This window comes from Ovis canadensis, chromosome 2, assembly GCF_042477335.2.
Source record: "Ovis canadensis isolate MfBH-ARS-UI-01 breed Bighorn chromosome 2, ARS-UI_OviCan_v2, whole genome shotgun sequence".
Taxonomy (NCBI): domain Eukaryota; kingdom Metazoa; phylum Chordata; class Mammalia; order Artiodactyla; family Bovidae; genus Ovis; species Ovis canadensis.
The window spans coordinates 244,878,328-244,896,464 of NC_091246.1; the positions used below are offsets into that span (position 1 = coordinate 244,878,328).

The 18,137-nt window shown below is 41.0% G+C and overlaps 1 protein-coding gene across 2 annotated transcripts in view; it reads right to left on the reverse strand.

The window, feature by feature from the left end:
- Positions 1-18,137, reverse strand: part of FAM76A (family with sequence similarity 76 member A) — a 34,936-nt gene that overhangs the window by 12,397 nt on the left and 4,402 nt on the right. The window contains exons 4-6 of one of the 2 annotated variants that reach the window (XM_069578883.1): positions 17,347-17,499; positions 8,685-8,842; positions 2,681-2,767 (exon numbers count right to left, since the gene is read on the reverse strand). In XM_069578883.1, coding sequence (XP_069434984.1) covers positions 2,681-2,767; positions 8,685-8,842; positions 17,347-17,499 — 398 coding nt within the window. The remainder of the gene's footprint in view (positions 1-2,680; positions 2,768-8,684; positions 8,843-17,346; positions 17,500-18,137) is intronic. The other variant, XM_069578884.1, reaches the window with a different exon arrangement.

An 18,137-nucleotide genomic window follows, 5' to 3' on the forward strand; every position in this document is an offset into this window, starting at 1 on the left:
TGGTCAGCCAAAAGAGAAAAAAAAATAATTAAAAAAATGTTTTTCAAGTCCTGTCAGAATGTTCCCCAAGTGAAGGAAATGCAAGAAAAAGTTTTACCCTCTGAGCCACTAGGGAAGCTCCTAGTAAAAAGGGAAGAAAAAACGTAATTTACCTTGTATATAAACTTTTAAAAGAAATGTAAACAAGTGAAACAGATTAAGATTGCTAATGCAGGAACAAAAAGCCTCCTGATGAAAGTGAAAGAGAAAGTGAAAAAGTTGGCTTAAAGCTCAACATTCAGAAAACTAAGATCATGGCATCTGGTCCCATCACTTCATGGCAAATAGATGGGGAAACAGTGGAAACAGTGTTAGACTTTATTTTGGGGGGCTCCAAAATCACTGCAGATGGTGATTGCAGCCATGAAATTAAAGGACAGTTACTCCTCGGAAGGAAAGTTAAGACCAACCTGGATAGCATATTACAAAGCAGAGATATTACTTTACCAACAAAGGTTCGTCTAATCAAGGCTATGGTTTTTCCAGTAGTCATGTACGGATGTGAGAGTTGGGACTGTGAAGAAAGCTGAGCACCAAAGAATTGATGCTTTTGAACTGTGGTGTTGGAGAAGACTCTTGAGAGTCCCTTGGACTGCAAGGAGATCCAACCAGTCCATCTTAAAGGAGACCAGTCCTGGGTGTTCATTGGAAGGACTGATGCTGAGGGTGAAACTCCAAAACTTTGGCCACCTCACATAGAGTTGACCCACTGAAAAAGACTCTGATGCCGGGAGGGATTGGGGGCAGGAGGAGAAGGGGACGACAGAGGATGAGATAGCTGGATGGTATCACCGACTTGATGTACATGAGTTTGGGTAAACTCTGGGAGTTGGTGATGGACAGGGAGGCCTGGCATGCTGCAATTCATGGGGTTGCAAAGAGTCGGACATGACTGAGTGACTGAACTGAACGGAATGCAGGAACAGTCAAATGCCACTTGCATATGTATGCAAATAATTTTTGTGGCTGCAGAAAAATTTTTTCCAAATTTTCAAATTATTAGGTTGCTTTTTTAATTATCATGCATATTTAAAGAGAAATTTATTTTTAAAGATCCTTCCCAGAGGACATTATGAAAGATCATGCATCTGAGTTAAGGATCAGCATCCTAATTGAGGAAAACAATCATGGCTGGTAACCAGATGCAATAAAACACTGAACAGACAGTTTAAAGTCTTTGGCTTGGTGAAGCCATAGCAATAGTCGGCAAAAACAGTGGCAGTATCTCAAAAACAAAATGACCTAACAGAAGGCAAACTTTAAGGCCTGTTGGTTAAACTAAAGGCTATGAATGAGATTTTTCGGGTCATTCAAACATAGCACACATCATCAACAGCACAAAGCAGAAATGATGAGTCTAAAGGCTGTGGGTCTTGGCTTAGGCCTTCATAAAGCAGGGCATTCAGAATGGTTCATTCCCTGAAAAAGTTTTTACAGGATCATGCATCCTCGCAGATGTGAGAAGACAATCAGCGCCACATCCACTTTCTTCAGAATGGTCAAACTAGCTGCTCAGAGAACAAACAATAACAGTAAAGCTAACCAGAAAGATGGTCTTTATGGTTCCTTCCCCTATGTAATTAGAATATCTAAATCAAGCATTTCTAGAAGGATCAATTCAAGAAGTTTGAGGCCAATGATACCAGAAATACAAAAAAAGTCTGCAGAGTCTCAAATCAAGTTAATGAAAAAGCCAACTTCATAGATTCTATGCATACCCCTAAATAAACAAAATTCAGCCCCAGTAAGCCTATATGCTGGTCTGCTCCCATATCTACCACTGTCTGGGAGAGAGAATGGAGAATGGGAGTTTTCAGAATGGAGATGATTCTAAGGATTTTAGGGATGAGTGTGCCAGGTGGTCTCACTTCAGAATGCCCAGCCTGGAGGAACAGGCCCCAAGACTCTGTTGAGAAGCAGCCCACTACACCAACATGGATGGGGCATCCTGGATATGAGGAGAAAATAGCTTGGAAGCATCACTAAGAAGGAAAGGGGAAAGTGAGGAATAAAAATGCATTCAGAAAGGCTTAAAATGAAACAAAAATATTCAAATGCATCTCCTTCCCTCCTGATTCAGCATCTGCAATGGGTTATCTCCCTTAATGCTAAGGAAGCATGGATTATCCCTCACAGACTGAGCAATACTGCTTTAATTCTAAGTTGTCAGGAATTCCCTGGTGGTCCAGTGGTTAAGAGTGAGCACTTTCACTGCCACAGCCAGGGTTCAATCCCTGGTCAGGGAACTAATATTCCGAAAGCTGTGCGGTGTGGCCAAAAAAGAAAAATTACCAATCTGTCTCTGTTTTGCCTCTGCAGACCAACTCCTGCCCTGCCTGGAGAAGGCTGTAGGCACAGATCACAATAAAAAGCCTGTCTTTGAATTCTTGTGAGGAAGTTATTTGTGGACTGCAGAAAATTCAACTGCTATTAAATCCAGTTATATGTTCTAGACAAGATTATATTTATAAACTAATAGCAGTATTGTTTATTTATCAGGTAAGTGGCTAGTGTAGTATCGCTGAGAAGTTCACTGACAACCATAAACTAGCTCCATGACACACCCTAAAATGTATTCCTGCTTCAGGAACTGTGTATGCATTTCAAACAGGAACATGCACACACACTTGAACTGGCTTACCTATCTCCATTGGTTGTGATCGACTCAAACTTGGATTTTTTCTTTGGGATTTCATTTTGAATTGAAGACGTAGAAAGGGTTTTCTGACTTTTAATGGCAAAAAAGAAAAAAGAGAGAGAGAGAAAGAGAGATACACACACTTTAGAAATCAAAGATTAATAAAACATCACAAAATGAAAGTCCTGTCAAATGGGACCAACATAATATTGTACCTATTCTATGCAAGAGCTAATTATTTTTGATCATTAAAATTCACCCAAGTCTTAATTCCACAGATGCATGGATAGCTCGTTTCTGTAGTCCTTCCCCAATTTTTAGCTGTGATTAAATATTATCTGCTTTATTCATAACTATGAGAACAAGTCAATAAAACCTTAATCAGAAGCATAATCCATCTTACAATTTAAAAAGTACTTTCACATTCATTGTTCCCCATGCATCTTATAACACTGTAAGACAGATACAAGGGATTATTTCTATTTTGCAGAAACTGAGGCTCATCAACACTAACTTACCTACCCAGGGATATACAGCTAGTTAGTAGTGAAGCTTTATGTATCTGAACACCAAGTCCAGTTCTTCTTCACTCTGTTTCTGTAAATCTTCTAGTAACTAAGAGTCTCATGACAACCATAAAGATCAGTTTTAGTCTCTAAAACTCGTCTGCAACCCTTTTACTTTGATGGATATAAAACTGCCAAGCCCAAAGGATTTTTCAGACCTTTTCTTATTGGCCTCTTTTCAATATTTGACACCACTGATCATGCCTTCTCCCTATCATGTCCAACTTTATAACTGACAAATATAATTGTACATTAATTAAAATGTATGAGGTGATAATTTTATATATATTATAGAATGATTACTACCAAGATCAAGATAATTAATACACCCATCACCTTGCATACCTGATTTTATTTTTTGGCTGTGCCACGTGGCTTGTGGGATCTTAGTTACCCAACCAGGGACTGAACCTGTCTCCCCTGCAGTGGAAGTGCAGTGTCCTAACCACTGGACTTCCAAGGGAATTCCATTTTATTTATTTTAGTGAGCATGCTTGAGATAGCATCACCAACTCAATGGACATAAACTTGGGCAAACTCCAGGAGACAGTGAGAGCCAGGAAGGCCTGGCGTGCTGCAGTTCATGGGATCGCAGAGTCAGATATGACTTAGCGACTGAACAACAGGCTTAAGATCTACTCTCAGCAACTTCCAAGCATACAGTCACTGAGCTGTACATCAGAACTCAGAACTACTTCTAATGAAGTTTGTGCCCTCTAACCTACACCTCCTCACTTCCCTCTCCTGTTGCACCTGGCAACCACCATTCTATTCTCTATATCTATGAAATCAGTTTTTAAGATTCCACATAAAAGTGTGGTGTGTGTCTTTCTCTCTGCCTCATTTCACTTAGCACATGCCTTCCAGGCTTATCTGTGTTGTAGCAAATAGCAGCATTCCCTTCTTTTTTTATGGCTGGATATTCCAGTGAATGTTTATATCATATTTTCTTCAACCATTCATCCCTCCAAGGACATTCAGGTTGCTACCATATATTAGGTACTGTGAATAAATGAATGGAAATGCTGATCTCAGTTCCTTCAGATATATACTAAGAGTGATTGCTGGGATCATATGATAGTTTTATTTTTAATTTTTTGAGCAAACACTATACTGTTGAGTTCTTTATATATTTTATTAACCCTGATTAGAGATTTGGTTTTCACATACTCACTCCATCCTTGAGTGCTTCTATAATCTGTTTTCAGTTTCCAGCCTAAGTTGTATCAGTCAAGAGTATGGTTTTAACAACTATTATAGTGGGTGGAAATGATGTTCCCCTGATCATCTCCATGAGAATCATCTGAGAGGTTTATAAAACAGATTCCTGGATTCCATCCTAGATCCTACCGAATTAAACTCTGGGGTAGGGTCACAGAAATCCACATTTTAAAATTAGCTCTGCTACCACCAACTCTTATATGCTACCAATGGCTCATGTTCAAACCTCTTCTGAATTATAGCCTAAGCTCCTACTAAATAATAATCTTTTTTAATATCAGATCTTAGTTTCTTGCTACTTCCAGAACATTTTATTTTTGACTGGGCACAGACACAGAGGTTGAAGCTCTCAGAGGATAGCTTCTGTTCTTGACAATCTGTTCCTTGCACTTTTCTTTGGCCTCCCTTGTTCTCTTGGCCAAAAGTTTAGCATATTCTGCAGCCTCTTCCTTATTTTCTTAGTACACTGTTTCTTCAGAGCAATATGCTGACATTTGTGCTGCAGAACATGTGGAGTAAAAAGACGCTGAATTTTGGGTGCTTTGGTCCTGGTTTTCTCATCATCTCTGCTGCAGGGCTTCCTCACAACATACTGGTGGACATTATCTTCAGTCAGTTCAGTCGCTCAGTCGTGTCTGACTCTTTGTGATCCCATGGACTGCAGGCTTCCTTGTCCATCACCAACTCCCGGAGCCTGTTCAAACTCATGTCCATCGAGTTGGTGATGCCATCCAGCCATCTCATCCTCTATCATCCCCTTCTCCTCCTGTCTTCAATCTTGCTGAGCATCAGGGTCTTTTCCAGTGAGTCAGTTCTTTGCATCACGGGGCCACAGTATTGGAGTTTCAGCTTCAGCATTAGTCCTTCCAATGAATATTCAGGACTGATTTCTTTTCGGATTAACTGGTTTGACCTCCGTGTAGTCCAAGGGACTCTCAAAAGTCTTCTCCAACACCACAGTTCAAAAGCATCAATTCTTTGGCATTCAGCTTTCTTTATGGTCTAACTCTCACATCTATACATGACTACTAAAAAAACCATAGCTTTGACTAGACGGACCTTTGTTGGCAAAGTAATATCTCTGCTTTTTAATATGCTGTCTAGGTTGGTCATAGCTTTTCTTCCAGGGAACAAACATCTTTTAATTTCATGGCTTCAGTCACCATCTGCAATGATTTTGGAGCCCAAGAAAATAAAGTCTGTCACTACTTCCCCATCTATTTGCCATGAAATGACGGGACTGGATGCCATGATTTTCGTTTTTGAATGTTGAGTTTTAAGCCAGCTTTTTCACTCTCCTCTTTCACTTTCATCAGGAGGCTCTTTAGTTCCTCTTCACTTTCTGCCATAAAGGTGGTGTCATCTGCATAGCTGAGGTTATTGATATTTCTCCCGGCAGTCTAGATTCCAGCTTGTGCTTCATCCAGCCTGGCATTTCGCATGATGTACACTGCATAAGATAAATAAGCAGGGTGACAATATACAGCCTTGATGTACTCCTTTCCCAATTTGGAACCAGTCTGTTGTTCCATGTCCATACGGTTTTTTTAACTGTTGCTTCTTGATCTGCATACAGATTTTTCAGGAGGCAGGTAAAGTGGTCTGGTATTCCCATCTCCCTAAGAATTTTCTAGTTTGTTGTGATCCACACAAAGGTTTTGGCATAGTTAATGAAACAGTAGATGTTTTTCTGGAACTCTCTTGCTTTTTCAACAGATGATCCAACAGACGTTGGCAATTTGATCTCTGGTTCCTCTGCCTTTTCTAAATCCAGCTTGAACATCTGGAAATTCTCAGTTCACATACTGTTGAAGCCTCGCTTGGAGAATTCTGAGCATTACTTTGCTAGTGTGAATGCACTGGTCATAGCAAACACCCTCTTCCAACAACACAAGAGATAACATAGATGTCACCAGATGGTCAATACAGAAATCAGATTGATTATATTCTTTGCAGCTGAAGATGGAGAAACTCTATGCAGTCAGCAAAAATAACACCAGGAGCTGACTGCGTGTGGCTCAGATCATGAACTCCTTACTGCAAACTTCAGACTTACATTGAAGAAAGTAGGGAAAAACACTATACCATTCAGGTATGACCTAAATAAAATCCCTTATGATTATACAGTGGAAGTGACAAATAGATTCAAGGGATTAGATCTGATAAGAGTGCCTGAAGAACTATGGACAGAGGTTTGTGACATTGTACAGGAGGCAGTAATCAAGATCTTTACTTCAGAGATTATAAAGTTTGCAGACTCTAACTCTTGGGCCCCAGGTGGAGTCCCAGTATTACCAGTAAATCTAGGAATATCCTCTTCTCCCTTTTTGACAATGACCAAATTGAGGACACTCAGACTGGCATTCACAGTGCAACCCATGCAGATTTGCTCTTTCCTTCTCCAGTCTTCCTTGGCCTGTAACAGAATACTCTTTAACTCAGTAGTAGGTGAACACTGCCATGGGTCGACACCCTGCTTCGTGGTTCTTTGCCTGTCATTCCCACCACTGATTCAAACACATAATCCCTCCATTCTTTACCTGGAGCATCAGCAGCAACTTCCACGGCCACTAACTTCTCACAGACAGTACAAAGTCTGCGTTCACTGTCCACTGTATTGAGTTTCTGGCAGCCAGTGGCTGCGAAAGAGATATTCTGCTTCACCTTGGAGCAGCTGATAGCCTCAAAGGTGCCACAAAAAAGAGCTAAATAGTTCTTGACACTTCAAATTCAACTTTCCAAAACCGAACTTCTTTTTTCCCCTTCTGATAGTCTCTCAGATAAGGATTCACTCACTCATCCCAGTAAGAAACCTGAGAATTATCCTTTATTCACCCAGCTCCTGCCCATCTACCTGTTCAACAGATTACCTAATTTACCCATAATTCTCCTTATGAAATATCTTCCTGAATCTACCTCTTCGATCTTTAGTGCCACTACCTGAGGGTCTCTATTAACATCTCTTTCTGGACTCTGGCCAATAAAGCTTCTTAACTAGCCCCCAGCCTCTTTTTCCTCCAGTGCATTCTTCACAATAGTCTGGGTTAATCTTTTCTTTTAAGGTAGATTTGGTCCCTGCCCAACACAGGTCCTTTCAGTGGCTTCCTATTAATATTACTAATATCAAGATCATGTTACTTACCAGGTCTGCCGGATTCCTTTCCATCCCATTTTCCAGCTCCCAATCATAAGCTCCAGCAAAATAAAAGGATCTGCTGTTCCTAAGTTCCATGTGGTCTTATGCCCTCCATGTCTTTGCAATTACTATTCCCTCAGCCTAGGATGTCTCCACCCATTCCTTATCTGGCGATTCTGACCTATCCTAAGATCTAGCTCCAATGTCACCTCTTCTCTGATCTCTCATTGCTTGACCTCCCCAGGCAGTTAATTACCACAACCTCTTATGCCTGTATCTTGACATGCTTTCACTGTGATACCCTCAGATTATCCTGCAATAATTTGATTACAGGTCTGTCTTCCCTACCAGGCTGCATACTCTCAGAAAACAGTGATTCTTTTTACTCATTTCTGCATTCCTTGCAGAAAATCTGGTCCATGAAAGTAACTAACAATGAACAAACGAAATCATAAAGGTAATGATAACAATGCATAACCATCATGTACTGAAGCTTCCTATATGCCGGTTATAAAACTAATCACTATTCACATAGCATATAATTTATTTTCACAGCAACTCCATGAGTTAATATTTCCCTCATTTTACATATGAAAAAACTTGCCCAAGATCCCATACAGAGAACTTGGCAGACCCAGGATTCAATCCAAAGCCAGAACTCTTAACAACACAACAGAGTCTCTGAAAGGAAGCTTAAGACAACAATGAAGGGACATAATTTTGACTGGATCCTATAAGGACAAACCTAGAATATCTATCAATCCCCTAGCCAAATATGCATAAGAAAAACTGCATTTCCTCAGACTGTGGAACGTCCGGTCTTCTAGGGAGATAATCACTCTTAACGGTGGGGAGAACAAGACACAACACAATCAAGTCAGAAAACCCTAATGCCTTATGGACGTCTCTCTGGCCCTTGGATGATATATGAATTATAAAATACATCAGAGGAGATTCCCTCTGTAGATTAGTAACTAGAGAGAAAATATGAAAATTTAGACAAAATAGTATCTTCCATGACTGCTTGTGTATTACATCTGACCTACCAGAACCTCTTGTTCTATCTCAGGCATCCTGGGGTTACCTGTTGTAATGGCTGCCGCCACTCAGTCGACTATACTGCTCCTTCTCCTGGTGGCTGGCACGGGAAGAGCTGCTCAGGTGCTTCCTCTGCTCTTTGGTCTTCTGAAGGACCCGTTTGTATGAAAGTGTGCATAGCCAGCATAGCAATTTCCCATCTACCTGAAAGATGAGGAGACAAAGATAAAGAAGGAATGTGCTAGTGAGGAAGCTAAGAACTTGGGTATTAGGAGCTAGAACCCCTGGTTAAGTCTGGATCTGCCACTCATGAGCTGCGTGACCTTATGTGTAAGTCACCTGGGCACTACTGGGATCAATTTCTTCATCTATAAAATGAAGGATAATAATATGTACCTCAGAGGGCTGGTGCAAGGATTCAGTGACATAATGGAGGTAAAGCATGGTGCAAGGTACATAAAAACTGCTTAATAAAATATCCACTGGAGAAGGGAATGGCAAGCCACTTCAGTATTCTTGCCTTGAGAACCCCATGAACAGTATGAAAAGGCAAAATGATAGGATACCAAAAGAGGAACTCCCCAGGTCATTAGGTGCCCAATATGCTACTGGAGACCAGTGGAGAAATAACTCCATAAAGAATGAAGGGATGGAGCCAAAGTAAAACCAATACCCAGATGTGGATGTGACTGGTGATAGAAGCAAGGTCCAATGCTGTAAAGAGCAATATTGCATAGGAACCTGGAATGTCAGGTCCATGAATCAAGGCAAATTGGAAGTGGTCAAACAAGACATGGCAAGAGTGAACGTCGACATTCTAGGAATCAGTGAACTAAAATGGACTGGAATGGGTGAATTTAACTCAGATGACCATTATATCTACTACTGCAGGCAGGAATCCCTCAGAAGAAATGGAGTAGCCATCATGGTCAACAAAAGAGTCCGAAATGCAGTACTCGGATGCAATCTCAAAAACGACAGAATGATCTCTGTTCGTCTCCAAGGCAAACCATTCAATATCACAGTTATCCAAGTCTATACCCCAACCAGTAACACTGAAGAAGCTGAAGTTGAAGAGTTTTATGAAGACCTACAAGACCTTTTAGAACTAACACCCAAAAAAGATGTCCTTTTCATTATAGAAGACTGGAATGCAAAAGTAGGAAGTTAAGAAACACCTGGAGTAACAGGCAAATTTGGCCTTAGAATGCGGAATGAAGCAGGGCAAAGACTAATAGAGTTTTGCCAAGAAAATGCACTGGTCATAGCAAATACCCTCTTCTAACAACACAAGAGAAGACTCTACACATGGACATCACCAGATGGTCAACACTGAAATCAGATTGATTATATTCTATGCAGCAAAAGATGGAGAAGCTCCACACAGTCAACAAAAACAAGACTAGGAGCTGACTGTGGCTCAGATCATGAACTCATTATTAACAAATTCAGACTCAAATTGAAGAAAGTAGGGAAAACTGCTAGACCATTCAGGTATGACCTAAATCAAATCCCTTATGATTATATAGTGGAAGTGAGAAATAGATTTAAGGGCCTAGATGTGATAGACAGAGTGCCTGATGAACTATGGAATGAGGTTCGTGACATTGTACAGGAGACAGGGATCAAGACCATCCTCATAGAAAAGAAATGCAAAAAAGCAAAATGGCTGTCTGGGGAGGCCTTACAAATAGCTCTGAAAAGAAGAGAGGCGAAAAGCAAAGGAGAAAAGGAAAGATATAAGCATCTGAATGCAGAGTTCCAAAGAATAGCAAGAAGAGATAAGAAAGCCTTCTTCAGGGATCAATGCAAAGAAATAGAGGAAAAGAACAGAATGGGAAAGACTAGAGATCTTTTCAAGAAAATTAGAGATACCAAGGGAACATTTCATGCAAAGATGGGCTCGATAAAGGACAGAAATGGTATGGACTTAACAGAAGCAGAAGATATTAAGAAGAGGTGGCAAGAATACACAGAAGAACTGTACAGAAAAGATCTTCACGATCCAGATAATCATGATGATGTGATCACTAATCTAGAGCCAGACATCTTGGAATGTGAAGTCAAGTGGGCCTTAGAAAGCATCACTATGAACAAAGCTAGTGGAGGTGATGGAATTCCAGTTGAGCTGTTTCAAATCCTGAAAGCTGATGCTGTGAAAGTGCTGCACTCAATATGCCAGCAAATTTGGAAAACTCAGCAGTGGCCACAGGACTGGAAAAGGTCAGTTTTCATTCCAATTCCAAAGAAAGGCAATGCAAAAGAATGCTCAAACTACCGCACAATTGCACACATCTCACATGCTAGTAAAGTAATGCTCAAAATTCTTCAAGCTAGGCTTCAGTAATACGTGAACCGTGAACTCCCTGATGTTCAAGCTGGTTTTAGAAAAGGCAGAGGAACCAGAGATCAAATTGCCAACATCCACTGGATCATCGAAAAAGAAAGAGAGTTCCAGAAAAACATCTATTTCTGCTTTATTGACTATGCCAAAGCCTTTGACTGTGTGGATCACAATAAACTGTGGAAAATTCTGAAAGAGAAGGGAATACCAGACCACCTGACCTGCCTCTTGAGAAATCTATATGCAGGTCAGGAAGCAACAATTAGAACTGGACATGGAACAACAGACTGGTTCCAAATAGGAAAAGGAGTACGTCAAGGCTACATATTGTCACCCTGCTTATTTAACTTCTATGCAGAGTACATCATGAGAAGCGCTGGGCTGGAAGAAACACAAGCTGGAATCAAGATTGCAGGGAGAAATATCAATAACCTCAGATACGCAGATGACACCACCCTTATGGCAGAAAGTGAAGAGGAGCTAAAAAGCCTCTTGATGAAAGTGAAAGAGGAGAGCGAAAAAGTTGGCTTAAAGCTCAATATTCAGAAAACGAAGATCATGGTATCTGGTCCCATCACTTCATGGGAAATAGATGGGGAAACAGTGGAAACAGTGTCAGACTTTATTTTTGGGGGCTCCAAAATCACTGCAGATGGTGACCGCAGCCATGAAATTAAAAGATGCTTTCTCCTTGGAAGAAAAGTTACGACCAACCGAGATAGTATATTCAAAAGCAGAGACGTTACTTTGTCGACTAAGGTCCATCTAGTCAAGGCTATGGTTTTTCCTGTGGTCATGTATGGATGTGAGAGTTGGACTGTGAAGAAGGCTGAGCGCTGAAGAATCGATGCTTCTGAACTGTGGTGTTGGAGAAGACTCTTGAGAGTCCCTTGGACTGCAAGGAGATCCAACCAGTCCATCCTGAAGGAGATCAGCCCTGGGATTTCTTTGGAAGGAATGATGCTAAAGCTGAAACTCCAGTACTTTGGTCACCTCATGAGAAGAGTTGACTCATTGGAAAAAACTCTGATGCTGGGAGGGATTGGGGGCAGGAGGAGAAGGGGACGACCAAGGATGAGATGGCTGGATGGCATCACGGACTCAATGGACGTGAGTCTGAGTGAACTCCGGGAGATGGTGATGAACAGGGAGGCCTGGTGTGCTGCGATTCATGGGGTCGCAGAGTTGGACACGACTGAGCGACTGAACTGAACTGAACTGGGCACGTCCCTGGTGGTCCAGTGGTGAAGACTCTGTGCTTCCACTGCAGGGGGCAGAAGCTCAATCCACTGTTGGGGAACAAAGACCCTGCATGCCATGGGGCATGGCCAAATTTTAACATGCTAATTATATTTATTTTTTTATTTTGTTTTTCTTCAACTTCACACACACCAGAGCAAAGTTCCCACAAGAATTTCAAAAGACAGAAATATCTCCATAGTTCTCACCAAAGAAAATACAGCAGGGAGAAGATAAAACATATAATTTGTACTTTAGCTTTCATACCTTATAGATGACTCATAAAGTGGTATGCTGGATATCTTTTCTCAGATGGAAAGAAGGTTTCCAGAAAAAGACTGATGGGCAAGTAGCTTCCAGGGCCCCAGTCCCTGGTGGTGACTACTATGGCACTTTGTTTGAATCAGAAAAAGTCGATCACTTTGGGCAGAAGCACCTCTACACCAAGGTGCAGAGCACAGGGCTAGGAAAGCAAAATGGGGCTTCCACAATCCTCTGAAGCTGGGGCCCCTCTGTACCACACTCAGATTGCAAGCCTGAGTTTGTGAAGTGGACTAGTACAAGTGGTAGGGCAGCAGAGCTATTAGCTCACACTTGCGAGGGAATGTGCTGATATTTTACAGAATTTCAGTTTGGGGCATTTTAGTTTTAGTCTTGGCAGTTTAGTTTTTAATTTTGTCTTACCTCTAAATTGGACCTTCTGCCCTATTTTGAACATGGGTAGGTAAGCCACACCATTATTTATCTGAAGTATTTTTCAATCTTGTTAGCAAAAACCTCTTTGCCCCTCACTCTCCTAACCTATTACATTAGCAACTCATGGATCTGATCTATCCACTTCTTTCCAACTCCACTGCTTCCACCCAAGCAAAGCCATTCTTATCTCTCACAACTACAAGACTCACCCAGGGACTTCGCTGGTGGTTCAGTGACTAAGACTCCACACTCCCAATGCAAGGGGCCCAGGTTTGATCCCTGGTCGGGGAACTAGATCCCACATGCCATGACTAACAGTTTGCACATCTCAATTAAAAACATGCTGTAACTAAGACTTGGCGTAACCAAATAAATATTTTTTAAAATGACTCACCCAAATGATCTCTCTGTTCTTCTCCCTATCAACCATTCCTACATAGGTGCCAGAGGACTTCTTAAACGTAAATCTGATTATAACTCTCCTCACCTTAAAATCATAGATTATCTTATATAAAAATTTAAATTTTTTACCATGGCCTACATTGACTTAAATGTAGCCCTTACTTGCCTTTATAATCTCACTCCCGTGCTCACTCTGCCTCCTTATTTATTTGGCTGCACTGGGTCTTAGTTGTGGCATGTGGGATCTTTGACCTTCACTGCTGCATGCAGGATCTTTGATTTTCTTTGCAGCACGTGTGATCTAGTTCCCTAACCAGGGATTGAGCGCTGACTCCCGCCCCAGCGTTGGGAGCTCAGAGTCTTAGCCACTGGAATGTCAGGGAAGTCCCCCAGGCTCATTACTCCTGCCACAGGGTCTTTCCATAGGTGGTCTCTCTTCCCAGGATCTTTGCCCTCCAGAGATTTCCATTGCAGCTTCCTTCTCGTCAAGTTCAGTTTCAGGTCAAATGTGATCTCCCTGCAGGTCCTCCTGAATGCTCCACTGAAACTGGCCTCCCCAGTCACTCTCTACCAGAGACCCTGTTTCTTTATAGCACTTACATCTAAAACCTGTGTTCACTCAACACCTTGTTTGTTCTCATCCATCTCTTACATATGTAGATAAAAGCTCTGAGAGAATAAAGTGTCTTTTGCTTAGTTCATTAGTGTATTTCCAATACCCAGAACAGTGTCTGATACTCGACAAGCATGTAATTATTTGTTAATGAATACATACATGAATTTTGAAACCAAACTTCAATGAGGTGCATTTCATGGTTATGGGATGTGGCTTAAGGCCTGATTTTAAAATACTCTAGGAGACCTTGGCCAGGAAAGAGCTTTCATTGAAGACAGGTTTGAAAACAAAGCAACCGCATTGAAAGAGAGCATTAAACATGAAAATCAAATACTGAACCACAGGACATGTTATTTCAATCTTCCCTTCACAAATAAACTTTAAAAATAGAAAATTACTCTCTGAGAATTAAACTATCATAAAGAAATCATCACAGATAACACTGAGTACTTATCAAGTGCCAGATTCCTTCTGAAGGCATTTACACCCGATAACTCAACCTTCCTAACAATGATGACGTCTGATCAGCCTCATTTACAGATGAGGAAACTGAGGCACTGATAGATTAACTTGACCAAAGTCACACAACAAATAAGTGACAGAACAAAGACCAACCCAGGCACTCTGAGTCCAGATTATGCATGCATGCACGGTCAGTCATTCAGACGTGTACAACTCTTTGAGACCCTATGAACTACATAGCCTGACAGGTTCCTCCATCCATGGGAGTCTCCAGGCAAAAAATACTGGAGTGGGTTGTCATTTCTTCCTTCAGGTGATCTTCCCAACCCAGGGAACAAACCCACGTCTCCAGAATTGGCAGGTGGATCCTCTACCACTGAGTCACCTGGCAAGCCCACTGAGTCCAGATTATCCACCCTTAAGCCCTAAGATTAGTTTCCTTAAATTTGTAAATAAGTGATTGATGATACCTATAATTATGCAAACTCTAATCATAGGATTGTAACTAGAAAGTAGAAACTTAATGAATTCTAATGTAATCTAATTAATAATAATATAGGTACCATTTCCTGAAGTACAGTATGTCCTAGGCTCAAAATTAAGTGTTTTATATGACATACCTATATCAATTAAATCTCCTTATGCCCTCCTATGTCACTGTTATTCTCATTGTAAAGATGACAAAACTAATGCATAACAGGAGTAAGAACTTTGCCCATGATGATCCAGCTAAGCCAGGAGTGGGATGGAACCTACATTTGTGGGACTGAAAACCCTGTGCTCGCTCCAACTATTATATGTTACCTTCTGATTACCAATTCAGCTTTTCCAGTATCTTGATTCAGGGAAGAAGTGCCCTGGTTGGCAGGCAGAAGTACTCTAGTCACTGGCAAGTTACTTCCTCCCATTGTAAATTAATGAATTGGGTTACAAGAGTCAGCTCTTGAGAGACTAAGCCAACTCTGAAAAGCATCTCTGGACACTGAGAATTTCCGTACAACACTCTTTCACTCAAACAATATTTATCAAGTACCTACTATCTATAAGAGATGGGAATACCACACCACCTGACCTGCCTCTTGAGAAACCTATATGCAGGTCAGGAAGCAACAGTTAGAACTGGACATGGAACAACAGACTGGTTCCAAATAGGAAAAGGAGCACATCAAGGCTGTATATTGTCACCCTGTTTATTTAACTTATATGCAGAGTACATCACAAGAAATGCTGGGCTGGAAGAAGCACAAGCTGGAATCAAGATTGCAGAGAGAAATATCAATAACCTCAGAAATGCAGGTGACACCACCTTTATGACAGAAAGTGAAGAGGAACTCAAAAGCCTCTTGATGAAAGTGAAAGAGGAGAGTGAAAAAGTTGGCATAAAGCTCAACATTCAGAAAACGAAGATCATGGCATCTGGTCCCATCACTTCATGGCAAATAGATGGGGAAACAGTGTCAGACTTTATTTTTGGGGGCTCCAAAATCACTGCAGATGGTGATTGCAACCATGAAATTAAAAGATGCTTACTCCTTGGAAGAAAAGTTATGACCAACCGAGATAGCATATTAAAAAGCAGAGACATTACTTTGTCAACAAAGGTCCGTCTAGTCAAGGCTATGGTTTTTCCAGTGGTCATGTATGGATGTGAGAGTTGGACTGTGAAGAAAGCTGAGCACCAAAGAATTGATGCTTTTAAACTGCGGTGTTTGAGAAGACTCTTGAGAGTCCCTTGGACTGCAAGGAGATCCAACTAGCCCATTCTAAAGGAGATCAGTCCTGGGTGTTCTTTGGAAGGAATGATGCTGAAGCTGAAACTCCAGTACTTTGGCCACCTCATGTGAAGAGTTCCCTCATTGGAAAAGACTCTGATGCTGGGAGGGACTGGGGGCAGGAGGAGAAGGGGACAACAGAGGATAAGATGGCTGGATGGTATCACCAACTCGATGGACGCTGAGTTTGAGTGAACCCCAGGAGTTGGTGATGGACAGGGAGGCCTGGCGTGCTGCAATTCATGGGGTCGCAAAGAGTTGGACACGACTGAGCGATTGGACTGAACTGAACTGAACTGAACTACTATGTGTCAGACTGCTGGGAACACAGCATGAAAACAAGATGGACAAAGAGCTCATAGTCCAGAGAGGGTAGGCAAACATGTACGCAAATAAACAAGATAATTTCTCATAATGTTACGTGCTATTGAAGACAATAAACAGAGTATATGATAGAGTGACTGAGCGTTAGTAAAGGTCCCTGTGAGAAGGCGGCAACTGAGCTGAGACCTGACATGAGGAACCAGTCATGATGCTGTGGAGAAGGCTGTGTATCCAGCACACCCAGCCAGCACAAATGAGACGAGCACGTCTGAAGGACTCAAGGTAGACAGTGCAGCTGGACCAAGCGGAAAGGGGGGAGAGTAATGGGTGATGAGACAGAGTCAGGTACCGGCCTTGCAGGCGATGGAAGGAGTTTGGGATTTATCCTAAGAGCAACTGGAAGCCACTGGAGGGTTTTAAACAGACCAAATCTATACCATTTTAATTCCACCAAGGTACCATCATTCCACATAGACCTTTATCTGTATCATTTTCTTGTGATCTTCAACTTCAACAGAGAGAAACATCTGAAGAGCTAGATTGTAAAACTGGTAATACACTTACCTTGCTTAAGTCACAATCCCTACAGAGTTTTGTAGAATTTTGCCAATCACCATTTCACTTATAAGGGATATTGATCACTGTAATTTAGATTCTCATGAAACACTAGCTAAATGTTAGAATATAAAGGTCCACATTTTATAAGTGAAGAAAACAAAGGCTGAAAAGCTTCCTCAAGGTCAATAACAATTTGGAGAGGAACTGAGAAATCAGTCTCTGTTACATGTCTTTTTAACACAGTTGGCCCATCTTAATTTCTCTGAAAGAAAAAAAGAAAAACACAGAGACTTACCTTCTTTCTATCATCTTTCCTGTCAAATGCACACTGCTGCTTGCACTGTTCACAAGAATACGGTGGTCCGTACTTCTTCTCTGAATTTGTGCAACGCTGACACTTGTTGCCAATAAAAGCTGCGATTATGTTGCAATACTGACAAGGTTTGGGCTTTAAGAGGAAAAAAAAGGTGTCAAGTAAGTACACTATAAAATACCAGTGCATTTTTTAATGCAATGATTTCTATTATACACGTTCACTAATCAATGCAAAAATGCATTCCCAACTTTATAAATTTCCTTTTACATTGATCAAAGAAAGCCCAATTTCTCATACCAAGTAAAGTGTTTTTATGCACAGGACCTACTGATTTTTAAATAAAATAACAAAATCCCATTAGCATATATGCTGGAACTTCTCTAACAAATTCAACAGAACTAGCTCTTTGGAGAAACCAGCAAGCGCTTCCAAATCTCTGAAAAGGCCTCTTTGCCATTATCAGTGTATAAACATGTTGGGAGAATGCCTGCAAGAACACAGTATGCTGAACCTTAACACTGGAAAAAAAAAATTATTCATCAAAATGAAAGTCAACTGTTACCAAACAAAGAGCTCACACCATAGGATTCATCTTTCCCCTTCTCTTTACATACTGGTTACTGAAGCTTCTCAAGGAAAATTATATCACAAACCTGTTATAGTGACTATAAACACAGAACTCATTAATACTAAGTATTAGCTAACTTTGAAAACTAAAATACTAGATACATTTTTCTGAGAAATTTTTACATAACTAGGTCTTCTAATTA